We start from the raw sequence: 25,715 nt of genomic DNA on the forward strand, positions 1-25,715 counted from the left end.
TGTTTTCATAGTTATTAAAGCACACCTCATGATTTGAGTTTTCTTCATTATTTCTTACTGATCCTCAAAATGAACATTTGAGTTTTAAAAATTGTGTCTCTCTTTAACTTTATAGACCATCTCCAGCTGTGGCTCAATGGGTAGAGTCGGTCTTCTTACAATCAGAAGGTTGGCAGTTCGATCCCAGCTCTGGCAGTCACATGTCGAAATGTAATTGAGCAAGACACTGAACCCCAAATTGCTCCTGCTGTTGTTCAGCGGTGTGTGAATGTGAACAAATGAAAGATCAGCTAATACTGATGGTTCCTTACATTAGCAATCTCTACCATCAGTGAGTGAATGGGTATGAATGGGTGAATGCGACAAGTAGTATGTAAAAGCGCTTTAAATGGTCAGAAAGACTAGAAAAGCACTATACAAGTACAAATCCATTTACCATTTAACTTTCCAGTAATCTTATACTGTCACCCTAATCTGAACCATTCATGTTTCATGCCAAACACTAATAAGAGTTAACACAGCCATGTTTGTTTAAAAGTAGACTATTACACACTTATTACAAACTCATTAATCATCATATACCAAAAATGATTTTATTTTTAAAATACCACATGTAGCCAATAACAAGCAAAAGTGAAAATTAAATACAGGTTAATATGGGCTGACACCCATGAGCACAGGCCAGAACTGACAGGCCTTTGCCAATGACTTAACTACACAAAAAAGAGGCTAATGGAGAAAAGACATTCACCTCAAGCTGTAAGGTTGTTTTTACCAAATATGGATTGTCCAAATTTGTTGACAGTTTTCTGCAGAATCTTGCATCAAGTAAGTTTTGTGTTTCTTTTGTTTTCCATGGGATAAAAAACACCAGATTACCCAAACGCAGTTGTTTCACGGCCTTTAGACAATGTAAGGGAATATCTTAATTTGGAAAAACACACATGAATGGTAGGCTGTAAGATCACACCTCAAGTCCTGAAAGTAACTGACTTCTTTAAAGATGCAATGACCCGACATACCACCAACAATCTAAAAAAATAAGGCAACAGACAGACTGTTGAGTGAACTAAAACCACCTTTCATCATCATGACAGTGTTTACTTCGTTGATGTGCGTGTCTGATTTTCACAAGACGTCCCAGACAGGCAGAGTATGAACAATTAAAAAATAAACAAAAAACAAATCATACAAAACAAGAGTAATCATCATCAGTAGGCGTTCCTGAGTCCAGGGTCAGAGGTGAATGACTCATGATGTTGAGCTGTTGGCAAAGACTGATGCAGAGGGTTAGGTGTAAAATCAAGGACACTTCCTGTCGACACACTGCTTTCCTCCCTCTTCGTACTCCTGTTTGGAGATCCACATCTGCTGGAAGGTCCCCTGGCAGACACAATAAAACATGATTAGTGGACAATTCTCATTTGAATTAGGAAACAAGCGAAAATGCAGATAGTGTCAGCTTTTGCAAATGTAGTCACCAATTTTATCAAATTACAGATGACATGAGGCAAGAGTTTGACCAAACTATTAGACTGCTAAAGATTAGTGTTCCCTAATAATCTATGGAATAAATCAGAAAAGAACAAGATCATCACATGTTAATAGAATAGTTTTAGAAGACATGCCAGAGCTAGAATCAAGTGTAGGTCTGTTCTGAGAGCAAAGTCGCAGCTATGTGAAAAACAGTTTGTTCAATGAAGATTGAAGAAAACTTTTATTCAAGTGTTGCTGTATACTAAAAAAAAAAAAAGTGCTGCATGTCCTTACGAGTGATGCCAGGATTGAGCCTCCTATCCAGGCACTGAACCGGCGCTCCACCGTCGTGTTGTTGGCAATCAACTTCAGCCTCATGCTCTGCAATTCACAAGCAAATAAGTTAGACCCTGGCAGAAAATATGAGTCAGTTTCAGACCTGTGTGAAACCCTAAGTTAATAAGCAAGTAAGTCATGAATCTAATTCTTAAAAAGTAGCCTTTTAATTTGACTTCTTGGTTATTCGAGTCTTTTCCCAACAAATCCTCCATTTGATTTGATTACAAGGTGAGCTGCCGTAGCTTTACTCTCCTTGCGGTGATATCCCGCTGCAGCTTTTTGTCCTCACTCATGCCTGGGAGCGCGCCCTCACCACGATCTTCCGTCATGTTACCATGTTTTTTCAGAGGGTCAAATAATTAAGCTTCAGATACATACAAGAGAGACACAGGGTGATTTCAGGCATCAGGCATGAAACACATAATTTATCCTTCATTCCACGTTGCACAACACTCCGATTCATTCCTCCACAGTAATGATCAGCTGATGCGGAAGCCGCACTCACGGCTGTCATTCATTAGGCATGACTCCAAACAATTGTCAACATTTACTCAGGTAGTTTTTTTTACTTATTTGAAGTGGCAGATCTCTTGATTCAGTTTAAAATGTCACTTGGTTAGTTGGAGCTACTCTTTAGTCCTGACTAAGCAAGTAAGCCATGAACCTAATTCTTAAAAAGTAGCAATGTCGTCTCAGTTGATGACAACAAGCAGCAGAGTGTTTTTAATAAGCGGTTGTTCATCAACTTCAGCACAAGATGATTATGTTAAATACAAGATATAAGAAGGTAGAAGTGTTAACTTACAGGGGGGGTCTTCTGAGAGAGTTCTCTGTTCAGTCGGTCTGTGAAGCCCTGAATGAGTGTGTTACCTCCAGTCACCACAACACTACCATACAGACCCTAAGAACAAAGGATGACCATTATACAAGGCATGTTTAAAACTAGAAGCACTGTCATACATGTTCTAGTGTTTTAGTTAAGAGTACCGTATATATTTGCCCCAAATTCCCCTTTGAAAGCTCAACCAATGTCCATCCCCAAAACAAAACAAACAAATGAAACCCATATTTAAATCATCTTGATAATCACCGGCCGGATGTCAATGTCACACATTCCCACGCTGGTCGTCACCACATGGCCAACTCCCAACATTGTATTTCCTGACAAGCCCTGTAGTGATCAAATTCATCATATTTTATTTTCACATAAACATTAAACACAACATCAAAACAAAGCATCGAGATTAACAAAACAACCTTCCATAATGGAGCGTTTCTTGTTTAAGACAGTAGACAGCTGTTCAGCTGTTCTAGTCATCCCTCTTTACCTCATCATCAAACTGATCAAAGTACACACCTTGGCATTAGAGGGGTCAAACAGCCCTTCTGGGATCTTCAGCCTCTCAGCTCCAAAGTCACAGTTGTAGCCGTTGGGCAGCTCATAGTGGACTGTGGGCATCTGCGCAGCAACCCTGATTGAAGAAACAGGGTTAAGTGTGACCATCCAAACAAGATGAGGGTAGGAAGAAAGGATAGTTCAAATACATCACCGCAGGCTGATATAACACCTACATATCAAGGTACAGTGTACACCGTATACCTACATACCGTTTATCTTTTTTTTTATATTAAGCTGTAAAAAAAAGAAGCTCTTACTGTTCATCATATGGAGAGTCTGACACCTGCAGTACTGAAGCCTGGAAGTCCTGGATCACACACTGAAAACATAAAGAAAAGAAAGTAAGCACAAGTTCATCTTAACAAAATACATACTTAGGTGTTTAACAGAATCAATATCATTAATATAACTTTTATTTAACCAGGAAATGCTCTTTGAGATTAAAAATCTCTTTTCCAAGAGAGTCCTGGCTAAGATAGGCAGCAGCACAGTTACAAGAGACATAAATACAAATAGCAGACGCATACAACATCCACACAACAGCTACCTCCAGAAAAACAGCATGCCACATTTAAACAAAACATCTACAGACAGATGCTTCAGGCTCCAAGTCATTTAAGGACCGCTTAAAAGCATTCAAAGATATCATATCAGACAGTTTTAGTTCCTTTTGTAAGGCATCCCAGGTCTGTAGAGAGCCCATTGGCAAAGCTGAGGTACTAAGAGTAAAGGAGATAAATCCCATACAACAGACTCCTAACTAAGAGACTTGTGAGATCATGCTTACATTGCACATGTAGTTGTGCCATGAGCGGGTGACTTGAGGTAGTTTCTCCTTCTTCTTCCAGCTGGCCGGGGATCCCTCCCGGACTCCGTCCTGTGATGACAAACATACATCATGGCGACGCTGCCAGGTATGTATTGAGATGGTAATGAGTACAAATGATGATCGTACAGGCACAAAATTGAAATCAAAACATTTCTGTACAAGGTTTATTCCTTACTGTTTTTTAATTGTGCGTCAAACTTGGACCTGTGCGCTTCCTGTGTCATTACCGTACTGTTTAACAGCAATGCACAGAGAGTCAACACAACCAACATGACTATCATATTTAACAATGTGATATAACAAGTAGTAATTGCAAATTTCAGAAGAAAAGGGACAGAAATTCTAGTCACTGAATGAATAATTTATCATGTAGTTAAAAAAAAACATACATTAAAACAGTAATAGTATTTTTATCCAAGTCTGCAAATAGCTGCCTTAAATGTCCTGTGTATGTTTAATATAAACTGAAAACAGTTATGTATATATATATATCTGCAAACACATTTATTCAGGCTTACTTAAAATGTACAATATAACCAGAAAAACACAAAGCTGTACCTTAGAGGCAATCATGTAAGGGGGGATAATTTCAACGCTCAATTCTTGAAAGAGCTCTCTGCACTGCATACTCATGAAGTCTCCAGCCAGAGGAGATTTGACAATTCCTGTATGAGAGAATAAATAAATGAGTAAGAAATAAAAAAATGACCCAAAAGAGCATATGAAATCTTTACTATGTTATGATATAAAATAAATTCAGCTTAGTAGAATTTGTAGGAAAAGGTGGCAAGACTGAGACACAAACTCCAACCAGCAGATGGCAACATACATCAAAAATGATACGCACTTGCACCAGCACAGGATTTAAGACTTTTCATTTAGGGAGTATAATATCCCCTTTGGGAGGAATACATGCAAGCAGCTGGAAATATCCAGGTAAATCAACATTTCAGTGTTCATGTTTAGATAAACTCTCACCTTGCTGCAGGACGTAGCCGTCATGCACTGGAATAGCTGTGGTGTGTGTGGCTCCACTGTCCAGGACCAAGCCTGTAGAGCGCCCATTGGCAAAACTGAGATACTAAGAGTAAAGGAGATGAATCCCACATAACAGACCCCTAACTAAGTGACTTGTGAGAGAAACTGTGTTCTACTCTATGACCATTACCAGCCAGTAATGGGACAATTAGATGGCAATCCCATCATTTGCTTTATGGAATAACAGTAAAGGATACGCAGATAGCACAGCAGATTTGCAGAGGAAGAAGGCAGGAATGTTGTAATGTTCAAACATCAGCTCTGTTAGTTTCTCTCGTTTTGCTCGAGTGTTCCACTGCAGACACAAAACAGATCATTGTTAGCACGGCTACATAGAACGATGGTGAAATCAGAAAAATATACGAAATAATCACTTCAAATCCTCTCCATTCTTTGTTTACAGCAGAAGAAAATAGCTCGTCATTATCCACTATGAGTATCTAACCAACAACACTTTGAAACAGAAGCTTCAAAAGCTGACTTTAAGAGGATTCAGATTCAGCTGTTGAAAGCTGCTGCGAGTGTTGTTTAGACTTGCACAAATGCTAACTCACTGATGCTTCTGACATGAGCACTGGATGCAGGCTGGGTTCAGACTTGAAGTGCATCTTGTAGGTGTGATCCAAAATGGCCTGGAAACTGTCCCAGTCCTCAACTGTAAATCAGGGCAAAGGAGAACAGAAGGGCTTGTTAGAGGTTAAATCTCTGCGGACTTGAAGTTTAAATACTGCACAGGTGAGAAGAAAGTAGTGACATTTGTCTGGTCTGAGTGAGAGATACAATTTAAGACTACTCTTCTTATGTCTTTACTTTAATGGTGGCTACAGGCCTGTTGAAAATTAACTGACACCACAAAAATTTGTATCGTTCTTCATCCTGATTGCTGGGCCGGATCGAGGAGAAAATAGAGCGATGATGAGCATTTTTAGATAATAATTTGAGCAGCCGGCACCGGTGTTTCAGGTCAGCCCTCCGAGGGAGCCGTCCCGCAGCGCTGTTCTGCTGCAATTAAGATTGGTGTCACACTCATCTTTAAATAGCCTCATGGCCAAACTCCACTGTACCAGATTCTGATGCGCATCAGTAGCTAGGTCGTCTAACTAAAGCTGCATTCAACAGGCATGATTCATATCTGCTGTTGCTGACAAAACTCAAACACACCTGTTAAATGAGTAGGCAGCAGAAAAAAAACTGTGGTTGTGTTTTAGATATTGTTCCACAGAAAAAAAGGATAAATCTTTTCCCAGAATGTACAGCAGACAGGATAACAATGGGCCTGTGTTTTTAAGATTGAGTAATCATAGACAAAGGCGAACATTTACAGCTCCTAGCTTCACAGACGTCTGACTTTCAGCATTATCAGACATTGAAGTTATTTGCATCCATTTCCATCTTCTGTTTCATGGACTTAATGAAGATTATATCATTAAAAAAGCTGAATGTCATGAACTGTCAGTTGCAGATTTGGGTAATGGTTGGCCAACTGGCAGGTTGGTAAGAACACGTTTCGTCTAGCCTGCCTTACCCAAAGAAGAAGAAGAAGAGTAAGAACACTGTTGGGCAGACATGGCATTAAATCCAGGTCAGAAAGGAGTCGGTTCAGAAATGCTTTATGTACCAGCACAGACAAAGTATCATGACACAAAGTGTTGGAGATTATGTGGAGTTCATAAAGCTGACCATTTCCACGTGTTCTGGGGTTGTCCCTCCATTGGTAGCTCCTGGTAGGAGCTTAAGAAGTGTATGGATAAAATACTGAAGGTAAACCTTCTACATACATTTGAGGTATTATACCTGGGGAAATTGGACTTCAATTTTACAAGATTTGGGGATAGACATATTTATATAATGAGGAAGTCGATGAGTGTCATGTTTGAGTTAAAGATAATGCATTTGTAAAAGAAAAGAGAAAAAAACCCTCAGTCATTGTGTACCAACTGTATGTAGAGTGTATGGTATAATGTTCAATAAAAAGAAGGAAAAAAAGAAAAAAAAAGAAATACTGTATGTCAGGAAGAGTTGTGATGAGTTTCTCGACAAATGAGATCTAAATATGGATAGTTAGGATACAAATATTCATTACTGACAGGGTTCCCACTCTTTTCCAGAGATCATTTTCCAGGACATTTCCTGGACATTTTCATTGATGATCAAGCTGGTATGACAGTCTAAATTTAGTTCCTAATTTAGTTCCTAAATAGTCTAATATGTTCCTCTCAGTGGAAGTCTACATTGAAAGACATGTAGTCTATGGCTATCAATGAAATCATCTCTTACATACTTAAAAAATGATTGCAAATTGATAATAGAATAATGCAACCACAGATGTACAGCCCTTCCCTTTATTAGTGCAACCAAGTAACAATGATGGGCAACATCTCAGCTTTCTCTTTTCTCAAAAAATATAAAATGAGCTAAGAAAAAAACAAAAGAGCCAGCAAAGGAATCAATAATGATCAGAAGATCAGTGCATTAATGACCTAAACAGAACTGAATGACAAAAATGGCCACAAATGTTTCTCAACTCAACTCAGACTCAAAATATACCTGCTTAATCATGATATTCATCCTGCTAAGTGGTCGATATAAAACAAAGCAAATGTCACATTTTTTTTATTTGAGTTACCATAAACTCTGAAAAAATCGCACCGGTGTAAAGACGCACTCTGTATTTGAAGATCTCTCAGAGGTTTAAAAAAATGTGAACTGTCTTCCTGCATGGCGATATCTATTATGATCAGTGATGTCTTCAACGTGGAGTTTCTGTGCAGCTGTGTCGCTCTTCTTGTTCCGTTTGTTTTCACTATCGGGAGTTTGCACTCCTACTAGCTAAAGCAGGGGTTCTCAAACTTTTTGGAGCCAGGGACCCCTTACAGGTGAGAAAATTGTCCAAGGCCCCCTCATAATTTTAACACAGATTAAGCACATTAGTGATGTGTCATGATCAAAAGCTGTGGCTCTGAGAGCCGATGCTTTACAGTGAATCAGAAGAGCCGGCTCGCATTGAGAGAGAGCCGGCTCCCAGATTTTTCCTTTCTCTGCTTAGCTCTCACAGTGCTCCGACCCAACTCTGCTCACAGCAGAACTTTGTTTTGATTGGTCAGCATGGCGGCCATGCGGCCAATCACATGTGAGGATATAGGATACAGGTGATGGAGGGGAGGCTGTTCCTTCAGAGAGAGTCTTCTTGAAGACCGGGCAACTACTCACTGAGAGGTTTGGTTCTGGTTCTGGTTCTGTTTGCTCGAGTTTGGTTCTGGTTCTGTTTGCTTGAGTTCGGTTCTGGTTCTGTTTGTTTAAGTTCAGTTCTGGTTTGGTTCTGGTTCTGGTTCTGTTTGCTTGAATTCGGTTCTGGTTCGGTTCCCGTACTGTTCTGTTCTGGTTCTGTTCTGATACGTTTCTGGTTCGGTTCTGGTTCTGGTACGATTCTGGTTCAGTTCTGGTACGGTTCAGGTTTGATCCTGGTTCGGTTCTGTTCGGTTCTTGTTCTGTTCTGGTTCTGTTCTGGTTCTGTTCTGGTACTATTCTGGTTCGGTTCTGGTTCTATTCTGGTACGGTTCAGGTATGATCCTGGTTCGGTTCCAGTTCGGTTCTGGTTCGGTTCTGGTACAGTTCTGATTGGTTCTGGTTCGGGCCTAGTTCAGGTCTGGTATGGGTCTGGTAAGGTTCTGTTCTGGTTCGGTTCTGGTACAACTCTGGTTTGGTTCTGGTTCGGTTCCTGTACTGTTCTGGTTCTGTTCTGGTACGTTTCTGGTTCGGTTCTGGTTCTGGTACGATTCTGGTTCTGTTCTGGTACGGTTCAGGTATGATCCTGGTTCGGTTCTGTTCGATTCCGGTTCGGTTCTGGTAAGATTCTGGTTCGGTTCTGGTTCTGTTCTGGTACGATTCAGGTGTGATCCTGGTTCGGTTCTGTTCGGTTCTGGTTCTGTTCTGGTACAGTTCTGATTGGTTCTGGTTCGGGTCTGGTTCAGGTCTGGTATGGGTCTGGTAAGGTTCTGTTCTGGTTCGGTTCTGGTACAACTCTGTTTTGGTTCTGGTTCGGTTCCTGTACTGTTCTGGTTCTGTTCTGGTACGTTTCTGGTTCGGTTCTGGTTCTGGTACGATTCTGGTTCTGTTCTGGTACAGTTCAGGTATGATCCTGGTTCGGTTCTGTTCGATTCCGGTTCGGTTCTGGTAAGATTCTGGTTCGGTTCTGGTTCTGTTCTGGTACGATTCAGGTGTGATCCTGGTTCGGTTCTGTTCGGTTCTGGTTCTGGTTCTGTTCTGGTACAGTTCTGATTGGTTCTGGTTTGGGTCTGGTTCAGGTCTGGTATGGGTCTGGTATGGTTCTGGTACAGTTCTGGTAAGGTTCTGTTTTGGTATGGTTCTGGTACAGTTCTGGTTTGGTTCTGGTTTGGTTCTGGTACGGTTCTGGTTCAGTGCTGGTTTCGGTTTGCTTGGTTTCGTTCTGGTTTTGTTTGCTTGGGTTTTGGTTCTAACCCTAACCCTAATCATAACCCTAAACCTAATCCTAACCCTAACCCTAATCCTAATCCTAAACCTAATCCTAACCCTAACCCTAACCCTAACCCTAATCCTAACCCTAACCCTAATCCTAACCCTAACCCTAATCCTAATCCTAACCCTAATCCTAATCCTAACCCTAACCCTAACCCTAACCCTAATCCTAACCCTAACCCTAACCCTAATCCTAACCCTAACCCTAACCCTAATCCTAACCCTAACCCTAACCCTAATCCTAACCCTAACCCTAATCCTAACCCTAACCCTAATCCTAACCCTAACCCTAATCCTTACCCTAACCCTAATCCTAACCCTAATCCTTACCCTAACCCTAACCCTAACCCTAATCCTAACCCTAACCCTAATCCTAACCCTAACGCTAATCATATCCCTTACCCTAACCCTAATCACAATCCTAACCCTAACCCTAATCACAACCCTTACCCTAATCACAGCCCTAACCCTGACCCTAAACCTAACCCTAATCACAATCCTAACCCTAATCACAACCCTAACCCTAACCCTAATCACAAACCTGACCCTAATGACAATCCTAATCCTAACCCTAATCACAACCCTAACCCTAACCCTAATCACAACCCTAACCCTAATCACAAACCTAACCCTAATCACAATTCTAAACCTAACCCTAATCACAATCCTAACCCTAACCCTAATCACAACCCTAACCCTAATCACAAACCTGACCCTAATGACAATCCTAATCCTAACCCTAACCCTAATCACAACCCTAACCCTAATCACAAACCTGACCCTAATGACAATCCTAATCCTAAACCTAACCCTAATCACAATCACAATCCTAACCCTGACCCTAACCCTAATCACAACCCTAACCCTGACCCTAACCCTTATCACAACCCTAGCCCTAACCACAACCCTAACCCTGACCCTAACCACAACCCTAACCCTAACCCTAATCACAAACCTGACCCTAATGACAATCCTAATCCTAACCCTAATCCTAATCACAACCCTAACCCTAACCCTAATCACAAACCTGACCCTAATGACAATCCTAATCCTAACCCTAACCCTAATCACAATCACAATCCTAACCCTAACCCTAATCACAACCCTAACCCTGACCCTAACCCTTATCACAACCCTAGCCCTAACCACAACCCTAACCCTGACCCTAACCCTAATCACAACCCTAACCCTAACCCTTATCACAACCCTAACCCTAACCCTAATCACAACCCTAACCCTAACCCTAATCACAATCCTAACCCTAATCACATCCCTAACCCTAATCACAATCCTAACCCTAACCCTAATCACAATCCTAACCCTAATCACAACCCTAATCACAACCCTAACCCTAACCCTAACCCTAATCACAATCCTAACCCTAATCACAACCCTAACCCTAACCCTTATCACAACCCTAACCCTAACCCTAATCACAACCCTAACCCTAACCCTAATCACAATCCTAACCCTAATCACAACCCTAACCCTAATCAAAATCCTAACCCTAACCCTAATCACAATCCTAACCCTAATCACAACCCTAACCCTAATCACAATCCTAACCCTAACCCTAATCAAAATCCTAACCCTAACCCTAATCACAATCCTAACCCTAATCACAATCCTAACCCTAACCCTAATCACAATCCTAACCCTAACCCTAACCACAACCCCAACCCTAACCCTAATCACAATCCTAACCCTAACCTTAATCACAACCCCAACCCTAACCCTAATCACAACCCCAACCCTAACTCTAATCACAATCCTAACCCTTATCACAATTCTAACCCTAACCCTAATCTCAACCCTAACCCTAACCCTAACCCTTATCACAACCCTAACCCTAACCCTAATCATAACCCTAACCCTAATCACAACCCTAACCCTAATCACAAACCTGACCCTAATGACAATCCTAATCCTAACCCTAACCCTAATCACAACCCTAACCCTAACCCTAATCACAAACCTGACCCTTATGACAATCCTAATCCTAAACCTAACCCTAATCACAATCACAATCCTAACCCTGACCCTAACCCTAATCACAACCCTAACCCTGACCCTAACCCTTATCACAACCCTAGCCCTAACCACAACCCTAACCCTGACCCTAACCCTAATCACAACCCTAACCCTAACCCTAATCACAAACCTGACCCTAATGACAATCCTAATCCTAACCCTAATCCTAATCACAACCCTAACCCTAACCCTAATCACAAACCTGACCCTAATGACAATCCTAATCCTAACCCTAACCCTAATCACAATCACAATCCTAACCCTAACCCTAATCACAACCCTAACCCTGACCCTAACCCTTATCACAACCCTAGCCCTAACCACAACCCTAACCCTGACCCTAACCCTAATCACAACCCTAACCCTAACCCTTATCACAACCCTAACCCTAACCCTAATCACAACCCTAACCCTAACCCTAACCCTAATCACAATCCTAACCCTAATCACATCCCTAACCCTAATCACAATCCTAACCCTAACCCTAATCACAATCCTAACCCTAATCACAACCCTAATCACAACCCTAACCCTAACCCTAACCCTAATCACAATCCTAACCCTAATCACAATCCTAACCCTAATCACAACCCTAACCCTAACCCTTGTCACAACCCTAACCCTAACCCTAATCACAACCCTAACCCTAACCCTAATCACAATCCTAACCCTAATCACAACCCTAACCCTAATCAAAATCCTAACCCTAACCCTAATCACAATCCTAACCCTAATCACAACCCTAACCCTAATCACAATCCTAACCCTAACCCTAATCAAAATCCTAACCCTAACCCTAATCACAATCCTAACCCTAATCACAATCCTAACCCTAACCCTAATCACAATCCTAACCCTAACCCTAACCACAACCCCAACCCTAACCCTAATCACAATCCTAACCCTAACCTTAATCACAACCCCAACCCTAACCCTAATCACAACCCCAACCCTAACTCTAATCACAATCCTAACCCTTATCACAATTCTAACCCTAACCCTAATCTCAACCCTAACCCTAACCCTAACCCTAACCCTTATCACAACCCTAACCCTAACCCTAATCATAACCCTAACCCTAATCACAATCCTAACCCTGACCCTAATCACAACCCTAACCACAACCCTAACCCTAATCACAATCCTAAACCTAACCCTAAGCACAACCCTAACCCTAACCCTAATCACAACCCTAACCCTAATCATAACCCTAACCCTAATCACAACTCTAACCTTAACCCTAATCACAACCCTAACCCTAACCCTTATCATAACCCTAAACCTAATCACAATCCTAACCCTAATCAAAACCCTAACCCAAATTACAACCCTAACCCTGGCCCTAACCCTAATAACAACCCTAACCCTAATCCCAACCCTAACCCTAATCACAACCCTAACCCTAATCCCAACCCTAATCATAATCCTAACCCTAGGGTTACGGTGAGAATTGTTTTGAAAAAAAGAATAAATGCACAAAATTGGTCAATTATAAGGCTTCTCATAAAAACACTGTACGTAAAAGGGGTTTAACACAAACCATTAGTTTTTTCAAGTTAAGGTAAAATATACGGCAACGAAAGATCCTAAATTAAGAGCCGTTCGGGAGTCGAAAGAGCCGGCTCTCCTTTGGGAGACGAGTCAAAAGAGCCGGCTCTCTGAAAAGAGCTGAACTTCCCATCACTAAAGCACATGCTTACTACCATTTGCACTCTTAGTTTCCCTTGGAACTCTTTGTATTGTTAAACTTATCAATGTAAATACTTCAGACCTGTACCATAGTGATAAACAGATAACACTTCAATTTGAATCAAGTAAATACCACTTGTATACTTTAAAACAGAGGGTCATTTCATTCCTTGTGGACTCAACATGACAACATTTATACTTTTCAAGTAATTGATTTTAAACGCTTTCAGATTTTTTAACAGCAGCAAGACTCACATATCCCTTCGAGCCACCAAATGGTATCATAACAATGGTGTATATGCTGTTTTGTAATGACACAGCACAATTTTATAATTTATTAGAAATGTATTCAATTTATTTCACGGACCCCACGCTATGGTTCGCAGACCCCCAGGGGTCCCAGGACCCCACTGTGAGAACAACTGAGCTAGAGTACGGTAATTGAGCTCTCAGCCTGCAGAGAAAGTTGTGAGGCACAGACCCCCAAGCTCTCTGCCCGACTCCACTGGTCACACTATAACTTAAATATAAGACTCTTTGAATCAAAAAAACACTCTACAAGGTTCATGTACCATAAAACATAAACAATATACCCCTGTTTTTCTGTGAATGCATGATTATGAAGTGAAGGAGAAAAGATGTGAAAAAAGTTGTGCAGTGTCGCTGTCTTTTCCAGCACAGCGTGCACTCAACTTTCAATGAATGGGGATGTGTTTTGTTAATAGGGTCAGGTCGCACGCAGCCATGTTGGAATAATTTTCCAGGACTATATGTGATTTTCCAGGACATTTTACTTTTTCTCCCATTTTCCAGGTGTTTTCCAGTACTGGAAAACTGGTCAACTGTTTTCCAGGTTTTCCAGATTTTCCAGGATGCGTGGGAACTCTGACTGAGAGTATGTGACTGACTATGAGGTAAATGGGGTCATACACTTAAAAGTTGCTACTGTATGATCATATGGCATTTCTTAGCTGTGGACATACTCTGTTAAAATTGTACAACCCTGTGATTTCTAGACATTTACAATAAGGAAAGTGTTGCTTGTATTTCCATTGAGTCCTCACCACATTAAAAGAATATCTTGATCAACAACACAAGTGTTCTGTGGATTTTAATGCATAAATCTAAAATTATACTTCTTGAGTTAACACTCACTCATGCCGTTCTTGAGTGGAGACATGACCTCCATGCTCTCTCTGGGTACCCTGAGCTGGTTGGTATCAATGTAATAGGTCGTGCCGCTCTGTTTGGTCTTTTCACCATCCGTCTCCATGGGTGTGCTGCCATCCTCTCGGTCGAGGGTCACGCCTATCACCGTGGGGAAGTCAGCCTGAGTCGAGACAGAATGAGAAGATGAGTACAAAACACATGTCAGGACACGGCCTTACAGCTGGTCGACTAATACCAAGCTTGGGAACTAAAATTGTGTAAACTCCTATTTTTTTTTTATCTCATCCAAAACATTAAAAGACTATTTCTCCATTCTTGCAAAATGTTGGAGCTGATGCATTTCTCCTATGACTTCTCGAGAAAGATGAACACAGCTGTTTTGAAATGTTCAAAAGTACCTGATTTTATCTTGCATCAACAAAGTCTGCACACTGAAACCAAAGAGGACATGAACTGACTCACAAGCTTTCTAGGTAGAAAACACGGTGCCATTTATTGCTTTTCATTAACCGAGACTAAGACATGTCCGAGACCAGAGTGCACAGAGACCAAGACAAGACCAAGACCAAGGCAGGGCAAGACCGAGACAAGACCAAGGCCATATATATCAATGAAAAAACATTATGACAGTTAACAAAATAAAAGACTTCTATTTATTTTATTTAGGTTTCGTTTTACTCATATCACAGTACTGACAGGGACACAGAGTGCATCAGTGGTGGTCTCGACCGGTCTTGATATAAAATACGGAGTCCACCCAGTCCGAGACCAAGACAAGACCGAGTAAAAATGCTTTCGATTCCAAGACGAGACCGAGACCTGAAATAAGCGGCCTCAAGACCAGTTTCGAGACCAAGACCGGTCTTGAGTACTACAACACTAGTGGCCGGGGTAAGCAATGACGTGACCGCTAGAGAGCATACAGGGTACAACAAGATCCTGAGAGAGAGGCAGCTAAATGGAACCCAGCCTTTCGGAAGCTTTATTATTTAAACATGCATTTTCTACAAGATGTTGTCTGAGAAAGGGTCTACTGCAGCAACCTGGATCAAACCAGAAGGAATCATTCAACAGTATGATTAGAGCTAAAAGATATTTGTATGGAAAATCAATCAGCGACCACTGGTTATCTTTTAATCACAAAGATTTTATTTTAAGCAAAACGAAGAAGAAAAAAAACGTTGGTTCCTGCTTAAATGTCTTAAATTGGCTTTAATATTTTCAATGTTGTACATTTTCTTCAAAATGAAACTTTCAGCTTTTGAACACCAGTTATAAAACACTGTGTCCCTTTGTGTTTTTTTTTAACCTAAAGATTAATCTCAGTTACCAAAGAGAAGTGTTATCATGTTCAGACCAAGAGCATTTTATCAACAGGACGCTTTCCAAGCTACTGTTATCACAAAATCATGACCTGCCATCACAAAGTGACATGAACATGAAATAATGGAGGCTTGTTTGCTTTAGAGAACTACATCTAAATAAGTACAGTAGAACAAATGTATTACTATGTAGATTAATACGAATATGGAAATTCAATTTCAACCTCTGGCATCTTACTAATCTCACTATCTCTAATCTTTACACTTCCGATATCAAAATCTCCACATGAAGCACAGATAAATCCGATCTGAGCCAAGTACTCTGGAGTGATCTGAACTCAATCCATGCTGCCAGTCTCCAGGGTGACAGCCCTCATTTCTTGCCATTGGGGATCCACAAAGGAAAGATGAAGATGCACAGAGGTAGAAAAAAACACATAGTTAATCAGGTCATTTGAGTGATCCACTTACCTTGGGACAGTCTTCTCCTGCGTAGCCAGCTCTAACAGAGTACGAGCCGATGTCAAACACCAGAGCTCCCACCTCATCTGAAGAAATGAGAGAGCACGTTTATTGGACTTCACTGGAAATCAATAATACAGTAGCAGTAAAGGATGTAATGACAAAATAAATCACCAAACTATTGATCGCAAACCTGTTGAGCTGATTTGCATTGCATGTGTTGTTGGAGTCTGCATAAATGATACTCCTAATGACTTACAAATTAATATTTTTTTCCATCTTTAAATCTTCTCTTAATGTCCCTTCTACCCTCTCTTCACTATGGATGTTGGCTGATGTCTTGTGCTATTTTAAATATTTATCATGTTCTGGAGCTATAATCTGTGGTTTGTGTTGTTGTTATTAATGTTGTTACTGTGCATCACTGGTTATGTTTTCTATGTTGTTGAATAGAAAATGTACTTTTAATATTGCCATTCTTCAATTTTGTTTCCCAATGTCAGCTTCACAAAGCTATTCTCCTCTAGTGACCCTTCACTTTTGGTTTTTTTGACCATATTTTACAAAAAAAAGACAGGATCTGAAAGAATTAAACATGTATTGCATATGTACCCACTTCTATCAGTGTTTTAAGTGGTGCATCATCATATAAAGATAAAGATTTGAATAAGTATTAGTACTTTACTAAAAAGTCAAATCAGTAATAAAAAAAGATAGCAATCAAAATTATCATTTGTGGTCATTTAACTTGATTCATGAGGTAAGTAACAATATATGGTTCAGAAGTGGTGCAATTGCCATCCCTTTGGATATGCATATTACGGAACCCTCAGTTAAGACTATTTGTAACAGACCCCTTCACTATTAGACCTCTGAATTCAGTAAAATGTGTGTGAAGTGCACAAATCAATACATTTCATGGCCGATTGTATTGAATAACAGCCTAATTTATTCATATCTTTCATATTGTAACATAGTTTGGGCTAGTACTTTTCCTACGACTCTCCATAAAATGCTGCTCCTTCAAAAACGTTTTGTTAGGATGGCAACTTGATCACAGCCACACGTCTCATATGCTCCTTTGTTTCAGAAACTCCAGCTTCTTAATGTCTATAACATCAATATCTCTCAAATATGTGGGGGTTTTTGTATAAAAAAACAACGTGAAGGGAATATCCCTGATCACTTAAAGTCTTACTTCAAATTAAATTCTCAGGTCCACTCTTATTCAACTCGTCACACTTTATTTCTTCATCCTTCTAAATGTTTTTACCTGGAGAAGTCAATTCTCAATACGTTTCAGGGGAACCAAATTCTGGAATATTTATTCCAATGTAGCGAAAAACTGTTTATCTTTAAAATGTTATAAAGGAGGCTTGAAACAGGTTTTAACCACTGTTACTTAATTATACTCATCATGCTCAACCACATATTCATAAACAGGTGTTCATACACAACATATTCATATTTTGTACTTTTGAATTCTGTTGATGTAATAACTATATTTATATTAATTGTTAATTTTGTATATTCTACATTTACTATGTACGTTAAGTTACATAAGTACACAAAGAGAGAGAGAGTAGATTAAACATAACTGGCCCTATATAACATTTTAATGTTTGAAGTGTTTGCTGTATGTTTCTGTTGATTGTTACTGTTCTGGTTTTTGTTTTTAACTCTGTAAAGCACTTTGAATTGCTCTTTGTATGACTGGTGCTTTATAAATAAACTTGCCTTGCCTATTCTTATGTTATTTTATTTTTAGTATCAACTATTGTCTTTATATGTGTCAATTTAGTATTTTTTAATTATTTCTTTAATATTAGAACCCTATTTGGGTGGAGACTTCAAATAAGCTCTCTGAGTTTTCTACCTCTTCCTGCACAGTATAATATTTATAGTTGCTCTTTTTTCGTTTTTTTTAATTGTGCAAATAAATAAACAAACAAACAAATATTAAAATGTTATGCTACTCCAAGCAGAGTTCACATATTTTTAATTATTGTATTATTTAACTATCACGTACATATACTTTTTAAATGTAAAACTACCTCACGTTCACGTCAGCATCTTTGCATACTCACCACTGCACTATTATCATATATATATATATATATCTTAGCCTGTACATTTTAGTCATGCCTATTTCTTTTATTCTTTTGTGGTTATAGTTCATGTTATTGTTGTTATTATATTCACATTTATATTCTTATGCCTTTGTACAAAGAAAGCACAGTTTACCAAAGACAAATTCCTTGTGTATTCAAGCATACCTGGCCAATAAAGCTGATTCTGATTCTGATATGTCATACATTTATTGCTTTATTATTACCAAGTAAACAGGGCATCAGATCCATCATTTATTTCCTTAGAGAAACACCACTCAAACCCCTTTATCATGTGCATGTACCACCACAAATGTGGCTAATTATTGTTGGACAAACCTCTATTATTTTAAATAAAATAAACCTAAATTTACCGCTATGAGAAACCCTAATGTGTTCATCAGATCAGTAAGCCCCCTCTCATTCATTCTAGTGCCAGCCAGCTAGCTAGCTAATAGTACCGGCGGGTTGGTTTAAACATTTAATGAAGGAGAAAACAGATTTCAAGCCACAACACGACTCGCAGGGGGAGTTAAATCATGTACATATCTAAAGGTTGTCGCGTTATGTGAATGCTAAATAATGAATTATCATAGTTCTGCTTCAATTGTTAGCAAAGCTAGCATAGCTGATAAAGCTAATATACGGGAGAACGTGCACAACTCGTTCTCTTATTATAATCATGAGACCTTACTCACCGCCTCCATACACGCCGCCACTCATCCTCTATATTATCCTAAAGGTGGCTTTCTCTATAAAGGTTATTCCAAAAGAATCGCGACCGCTGAGCGATTTATCACAACAAAGAAAAATGTGTTAGCATGGATCAATCCAACAAAGCAGGCGCCACACAGCGTAAAGGCAGCGGACCAATCAGAGTGCAGCACAGCATTAATACTTCCGGTTCTGTGACGTGTGTCTGTAAAGTGTAAGTACTTCCATGCCGAGGAGTGGACGTGTCCCTGTGAACTTTCTATCAACGTGAGTGGGAAACACATATTTGAAGTAGCTTTAATGTACTTCTAATCGCTTAAAACTGATGTGCAGGTAGTTTAAAAGATGTTTATGTTGCAGGACGGTGACAATAGTGTTTGTTAACTGCAGGACCTTGACTCACGGTCGTTAAGACTCAATATTGACTCGGATCTTGGCGACCATGTCACGTTGCGTTGCAAAAGTACCAAAACTGACATGATTGAATGCATAGTTAATTTGATCCAATAATCTACAGGTGTAATATATTCGAGTGTATCTGTACTTGACATGTTTCTGTTTGTGTTATGAATTAATTATGGGGATCGGTAGCCTCGTGGTTGTCTAAAGTTGGATTGAATGCGCAAGCGCAGGGGGGTGGATATGGTGAAGTTACTTCTTGTTGGCCACTTGGAAACTCCAGAAGATCTTCTGTTGCATAACTCACTGAACATTTTGAATTACACTCTAAAGCAGGGGTTCCCGAAAAAGGGAGGGTCGTGAGATGTCTTCCAGAATGTGTTTTTTAATGATCTAAAAATAGTACATATTACCCATTATAGTAAAAAAAAAATATCGACCAAAATAGAAGCTAAACTTGAAATAAAACCTCGAAATTGAAAATGCAATGAGTTTTCTGCCTTTCTTTTTTGCTAGACGACTCCTAAGTTTAGGGTTAGTGAACAGTTAATTATCAAAAGCATCAGTAGCAGCAGGTTAATTCATAAAGGCTCAGGAAACACCGACACATGCTCATATAGGTAGGCAAATTTTCTGCAGACCAGCTAAATGAAGCCACATTAAATCACTCTGAGGCATAGTGGGGCTCGCGAGTCTTTGGCATCTATATTTTGGGGGTCATGGGTGGAAAAGTTTGGGAACCGCTGCTCTAAAGAAAGTTATTACAAACAGGTACAGCCCTTTAACATATAGTTAAATGTAAGCCAGTTTGTTCTCTGATTAGAATAATAGAAGATCAATAAATCATCTACATTTTTGCAACTAAGTAGTTAACCAATTGACTATATTGACTCAGCTCTAGTCAGAAAGTCTCATACTAAGCATGCTTAATGCTAATTCATGCGTTCACAGAGAAGAGGCCGTAACAAAAAGCTCCTATTTTTATCCCAGCAGTATCTGGGAACACCTGTTGACTGTCCTCTGTTTCTGCAGCACATGTTCTGTCTTTCGACATTGAGTTCACAAACAGCCTTTACGACTTTTAAAATTAATCCGATTTGAAATCACAAAGGCAAATCATTTTACTTGAACTAAAATTATTAGTAGTAGGATGTACAATTTTGATAAGTGATTAATGTAGTCAGTAAGAAAGGTACTTTTATTTTGAGGAACTTACTTTTAAGGAATGTAGTTTAACATGTGGTTCATGTTTCTCCAGTGTCAGATTAGCTACTACCAAGTTAGTAACTTGTGCAAACATGTACAATCCACACACAATTAGAAATCAGAGTAAAAAATAAATAAATAATAATCATAACAACATAAGAAAAAGCAAGAAGAAGATCACATTAAAGCTGATATAAATCATATAAGTAATCTCTCAAATGCCTACAGTGCAATCATCCAATCAATAAAATACAATATATGACAAAGCTTAACAAAATGAAATGCTTTTTCATAAAGGGTCAATGCTGTGACCAAAACAAATAAATACTACCATTGCTACTGATAATATCAATCATAACAGCAACAATAACCACAATAATAATTATTATTTTTCTACCTAAACGTCATTCACATATAGCAATTGTTAGCTTTATATCATCATAACTTCAAATTGCTGAAGTTTAGACACAAATACAACATGAATAAATCTCTGTCCAGGCCTTAGAACAAAAATATTGAGCTTATTTTCTTTTTCTGACATTTATGGTTGACTAAATAGTCATTATGTCTTTAAATATTTAAATGATTAATTAGTGTATAAGTATTCATAGAATGTATCACAACTTGTCACTGTGGGAAATACATGCTAAACTAATCTGATTCTTGTGGTTTGATTCCTCTGGCAATGATTATCTATAAATGTTGTGCAAACATTTTTATAATTGCTAAATTAATGTTTAACTTGGTTTACTTCCAGCACCCATGCAGCACTGCCTTACTCTGACCCTTGCCCGGCACAGCAGGCTCATCTTAAGAAATAAACTTCGATCTGTTCACTGCCATCAGTCAGCAGCCATGTCGGGTCTCCTCATCAACCAGCCCAAATACGCCTGGCTGAAAGAGCTTGGCCTGTCAGAAGACAACCCTGGTGTTTACAACGGCAGCTGGGGAGGCAGCGGGGAGGTCATCACATCATACTGCCCAGCCAACAATGAGCCAATTGCCAGAGTAACCCAGGCTACATTGGCAGAATATGAAGAAACAGTCCAGAAGACAAAGGAGGCTTGGAAGATATGGGCAGATATTCCTGCTCCAAAAAGAGGAGAGATTGTGAGGCAGATTGGAGATGCTCTCAGAAAGAAGATCAAAGTTCTTGGCAGTCTGGTGTCTCTAGAAATGGGCAAGATCTTTGTTGAGGGAGTGGGGGAGGTTCAGGAATATGTTGATGTGTGTGATTATGCAGTTGGTCTGTCAAGAATGATTGGCGGGCCTATCCTGCCTTCAGAAAGACCAGGCCATGCCCTCCTTGAGCAGTGGAACCCAGTTGGTCTTGTCGGCATCATCACTGCCTTTAACTTCCCTGTGGCTGTCTATGGCTGGAACAATGCCATCGCTTTGACCTGCGGTAACGTCTGCCTCTGGAAAGGAGCACCCACCACACCTCTCACAAGTGTTGCAGTTTCAAGGATCGTAGCTGAGGTGCTGGAGCAGAACAACCTTCCCGGTGCTATCTGCTCCATGACCTGCGGGGGTGCTGACATCGGCACTGCCATGGCGAAGGATGAGCGTGTTGACCTGGTGTCCTTCACTGGCAGCACCCATGTTGGCCAGATGGTGGCCATGACGGTTCAGGAAAGGTTCGGTCGTAAGCTGCTGGAGCTTGGTGGAAACAACGCTATCATCGTTTTTGAGGATGCCGATCTGAATCTTGTGGTGCCCTCCGCCGTCTTTGCATCCGTGGGAACCGCCGGCCAGCGCTGCACCACTACCAGAAGGCTGATGCTGCACGAGAGTGTTCATGACACAGTGGTGGAGAGGGTTGCAAAGGCATACAAACAAGTCCGCATTGGAGACCCCTGGGATCCCACCACCATGTACGGACCTCTGCACACCAAACAAGCCGTGGATCAGTATCTGGCAGCCGTTGAGCAGGCCAAGCAGCAGGGTGGCACTCTGGTCTGCGGGGGGAAGGTGATGGACAGACCTGGAAACTACGTGGAGCCCACCATCATTACAGGACTGGCTCATGACGCTCCCATCGTCCATACAGAAACCTTCGTCCCCATACTGTACGTTCTCAAGTTCAATGCAGAAGAGGAGGCATTTGCCTGGAACAACGAGGTCAAGCAGGGCCTGTCTAGCAGCATCTTCACCAAAGATCTTGGTCGGATTTTCCGCTGGCTGGGGCCCAAAGGATCCGACTGTGGCATCGTGAATGTCAACATTCCCACAAGTGGAGCTGAGATTGGAGGAGCCTTTGGTGGTGAGAAACATACAGGAGGTGGAAGAGAGTCTGGCAGCGACTCGTGGAAGCAGTACATGAGGCGCTCCACGTGCACGATAAACTACAGCAAGGATCTTCCTCTGGCCCAGGGAATCAAGTTTGAGTAAAGCTTTCTGGTGGATGGTTTTATAAAGAATATGATCAGCCCAAATAAAAACACTAAATGCTTTAGTGTCAGCAAATGCTAGATATTTGTCATTGCATTTTTGCGTTCAGTAAGGTCAGTTTGAATCAAGACAGAAATTAGAATATGTTTGCTCTGTCAAATATTCCTGTTGTGAAAACCATCTGTATAGAAGTTGCATTTGATATTAATTCTTGCTTCTGGGGTATGGTTCTGAAAATAATTTTGTGTGAAAGGTCAAATATTTTTTTCGCTGTAATGACTGCCAGCACTTTTCTACAGGCACTTAGAAAGGGGGTTTGAGCTCTAGCAGACAGGAACAGATACTCCATACTGTATTAAAATAATCTTTCCTTTTTTTTGGAAAAGAAACTGAAGTGGACATTATTCATGTAAAAAGACAATCACTGTAGCATACTTGGCATTCAACACAGATTCCTATGAATCAATTCATCAACTCTAACAAAATCAAACCGTTCCCTTTTGTATGTTTAATGTAGCCACTACACTTTCATTTCTTTTATGACATTGTTATACTGGACTTTGAATCTAGAGCAACCTTTAAGAAAGGGTCACACTGTACTTTCATGACAATAAAACCATAAATAAAGCAATTCTTGTTGATATGAACCTAGTGTGCCTACTTATTGTCAACTTTTACAGAGATAAATAGTAAAACAACAGCTGCCCCTTTATGGAAAGTAAGATGAGCATCTTGTAGATGTGTAGTTGTGTAATTCTTGAAACGCTAAAATGTCCTAAAGTCTCGAGTCAAGGGCTTCAGAAGGTTACCAGAAAGTGTCTCTTGGCTTAAAGCTGAGGTTGGTAGTCAGATTTAGAGACACTTTTTGTTATACTGGTTAAAATGATCTTTAAGTCCCGATGGCAATCAATACATAATGTGTTCTTAAAGAAGACCGGAAAAGCCGCTATCTACAGACGGAGTAAACCTGGGAAAACCCCATCGATTCCCTGCCATCAGGAGCCAAATTATGAAACCAATCAATGGAGACGGAGTCTGAGGAAATGTTACATTCAAATTCATGCTTGTTTTCCGTGACTACCAACCCCACCTTTAAGGTGTAGTTTTGGGGGGGGTTAAATTATAATTTTGGGGCATTTTAGCTTTTATTGGACTAGAGAGAGAATAAATGTGGGTAGCAGAGAGTGGGGGAAAATATGCAGCAAAAGATCAAGGTTTGGAATAAAACTAGCAACTGCTGCAATGAGGACTATAGCCTCTGTAAATGGGGCACATGCTTAGACCTCTAGGCCAACAGGATAGATTTAGGCATGAGGCATAGTTGTGTAAGGGTTGTCCATCCAACATTTACACTTATTCCTAATGAAACAATATATTTATTAACTTACATTACAGAAGACCATTAACAAAATATTACAAACAAATGGCAATATAACTATAAAAAAACAATATAAACAACAAATGTATTGTAATTGAGGGCATAGATTTATAAACCATTGTTCGATGGAAGACGATGACATTTTTCCTAAATTGATTGGCCACAAGAGATTCAAAAGTACCATCAGGTGCTCATTTATCACCTCTAACAAATAGAACACAGTAAGGATTTGTATTCTCTTAGAAGTAACCTTTCTTGTCCTCTACAGTATAAATACCACAGAACTACAAGGATAAAGGTGTTCATATGCCAACTCCTCTTAACCCAGAACAACATGATCCATTTAAGAAGTTCTTCACACAAGCCATGCATATTTAACTTTAAATATAGAAGTGCAGGACATGTAGGAGTTTTCTGTTTTTATTGTAAACCCATCCAGGAAGTCTGTTTTGCCACAAGAAACCCCAAATCCATGTAACTTATCCTGTCATAATCTTCATCATGGTGTTGCAGAAATAAACTCTGTCCCTTTAATAAAAATACTACTCTACCCCCCCCCACACACACACACGCACATTCAGCTGCTCTCTGCCTCATACTCCAGTTCTGCCTCTCTCTCTCTCTTCATTCACTGCTCCTCCTCCTCCCAGCAGCATCCACACACACAAACAGCTGAGAGGAAGAAACAAGACCACAGCACTCCGTACGACTCAATCCATGCTGTTTAGGACGTATGCAGATAACGCCCACTTCCTCTGCTACTCATATTCCATGGAATCAGGTAGATTTCAATGTTTTTTTCTGGATTTGCAGTATTTAAGCATGAGTGTGAGTGTTTCCTCTGGGTTTCATTCCTCTGTGATCCACTGCCCCAAGATTAATATGATTTTTAACGGTATAATTTGGTAAATTGTAAAGTACATAGGTGTACTTTACAATCATTTTGACTTAGAGAAAGCACTTATAGAAGTTTTAATATCTGCATTAGAAGCATTATTTTGATAGAGACAGAGACTGGTGTACCAAAACTAACAGTAAATCCACAGCTGCAGAAATGAACAGAGGGAACATTTTGGTTTTTGGGTTGTGAGCTCGTCAAAGCGATCTGGAGACCTAACACTATTGGTTGTGTTTGTTGAGGGAATACCTTGGTCTTATCTAATGTTTCAGACCTGTGGTGCACCAAAATGTCAAGTCAAAGTAATTGTAAGCTCATGGTTATAAATTAATGATCATCTGGTGTCATAGTGTTGCAGCTGTAATGGCA

The 25,715-nt window shown here is 40.0% G+C and overlaps 2 protein-coding genes across 3 annotated transcripts; one reads left to right on the top strand and one right to left on the bottom strand.

Moving 5' to 3' along the window:
* Positions 1-571: 571 nt before the first annotated feature.
* actl6a (actin-like 6A) lies at positions 572-19,255 on the bottom strand. Of its 2 annotated transcripts, none has more exons than XM_034676529.1 (14): positions 19,059-19,255; positions 16,262-16,338; positions 14,454-14,628; positions 5,636-5,736; positions 5,279-5,376; positions 5,022-5,116; positions 4,602-4,708; positions 4,002-4,091; positions 3,472-3,533; positions 3,173-3,287; positions 2,906-2,986; positions 2,621-2,716; positions 1,771-1,857; positions 572-1,383 (listed from the first exon to the last, which is right to left on the bottom strand). In XM_034676529.1, the coding sequence occupies exons 1-14, from the start codon at positions 19,081-19,083 to the stop codon at positions 1,303-1,305; spliced, it is 1,290 nt and encodes a 429-aa protein (XP_034532420.1). In that variant the 5' UTR covers positions 19,084-19,255; the 3' UTR covers positions 572-1,302. The 2 variants fall into 2 exon arrangements, with proteins under 2 accessions (XP_034532420.1, XP_034532411.1); XM_034676520.1 differs by having other exon boundaries at positions 4,002-4,121.
* aldh7a1 (aldehyde dehydrogenase 7 family, member A1) lies at positions 19,232-23,717 on the top strand. The gene is made up of 2 exons (XM_034676510.1): positions 19,232-19,341; positions 21,437-23,717. The coding sequence occupies exon 2, from the start codon at positions 21,442-21,444 to the stop codon at positions 23,068-23,070; it is 1,629 nt and encodes a 542-aa protein (XP_034532401.1). The 5' UTR covers positions 19,232-19,341; positions 21,437-21,441; the 3' UTR covers positions 23,071-23,717.
* The last annotated feature ends 1,998 nt before the right edge of the window (positions 23,718-25,715 follow it).

Source organism: Notolabrus celidotus, chromosome 2, assembly GCF_009762535.1.
Source record: "Notolabrus celidotus isolate fNotCel1 chromosome 2, fNotCel1.pri, whole genome shotgun sequence".
Taxonomy (NCBI): domain Eukaryota; kingdom Metazoa; phylum Chordata; class Actinopteri; order Labriformes; family Labridae; genus Notolabrus; species Notolabrus celidotus.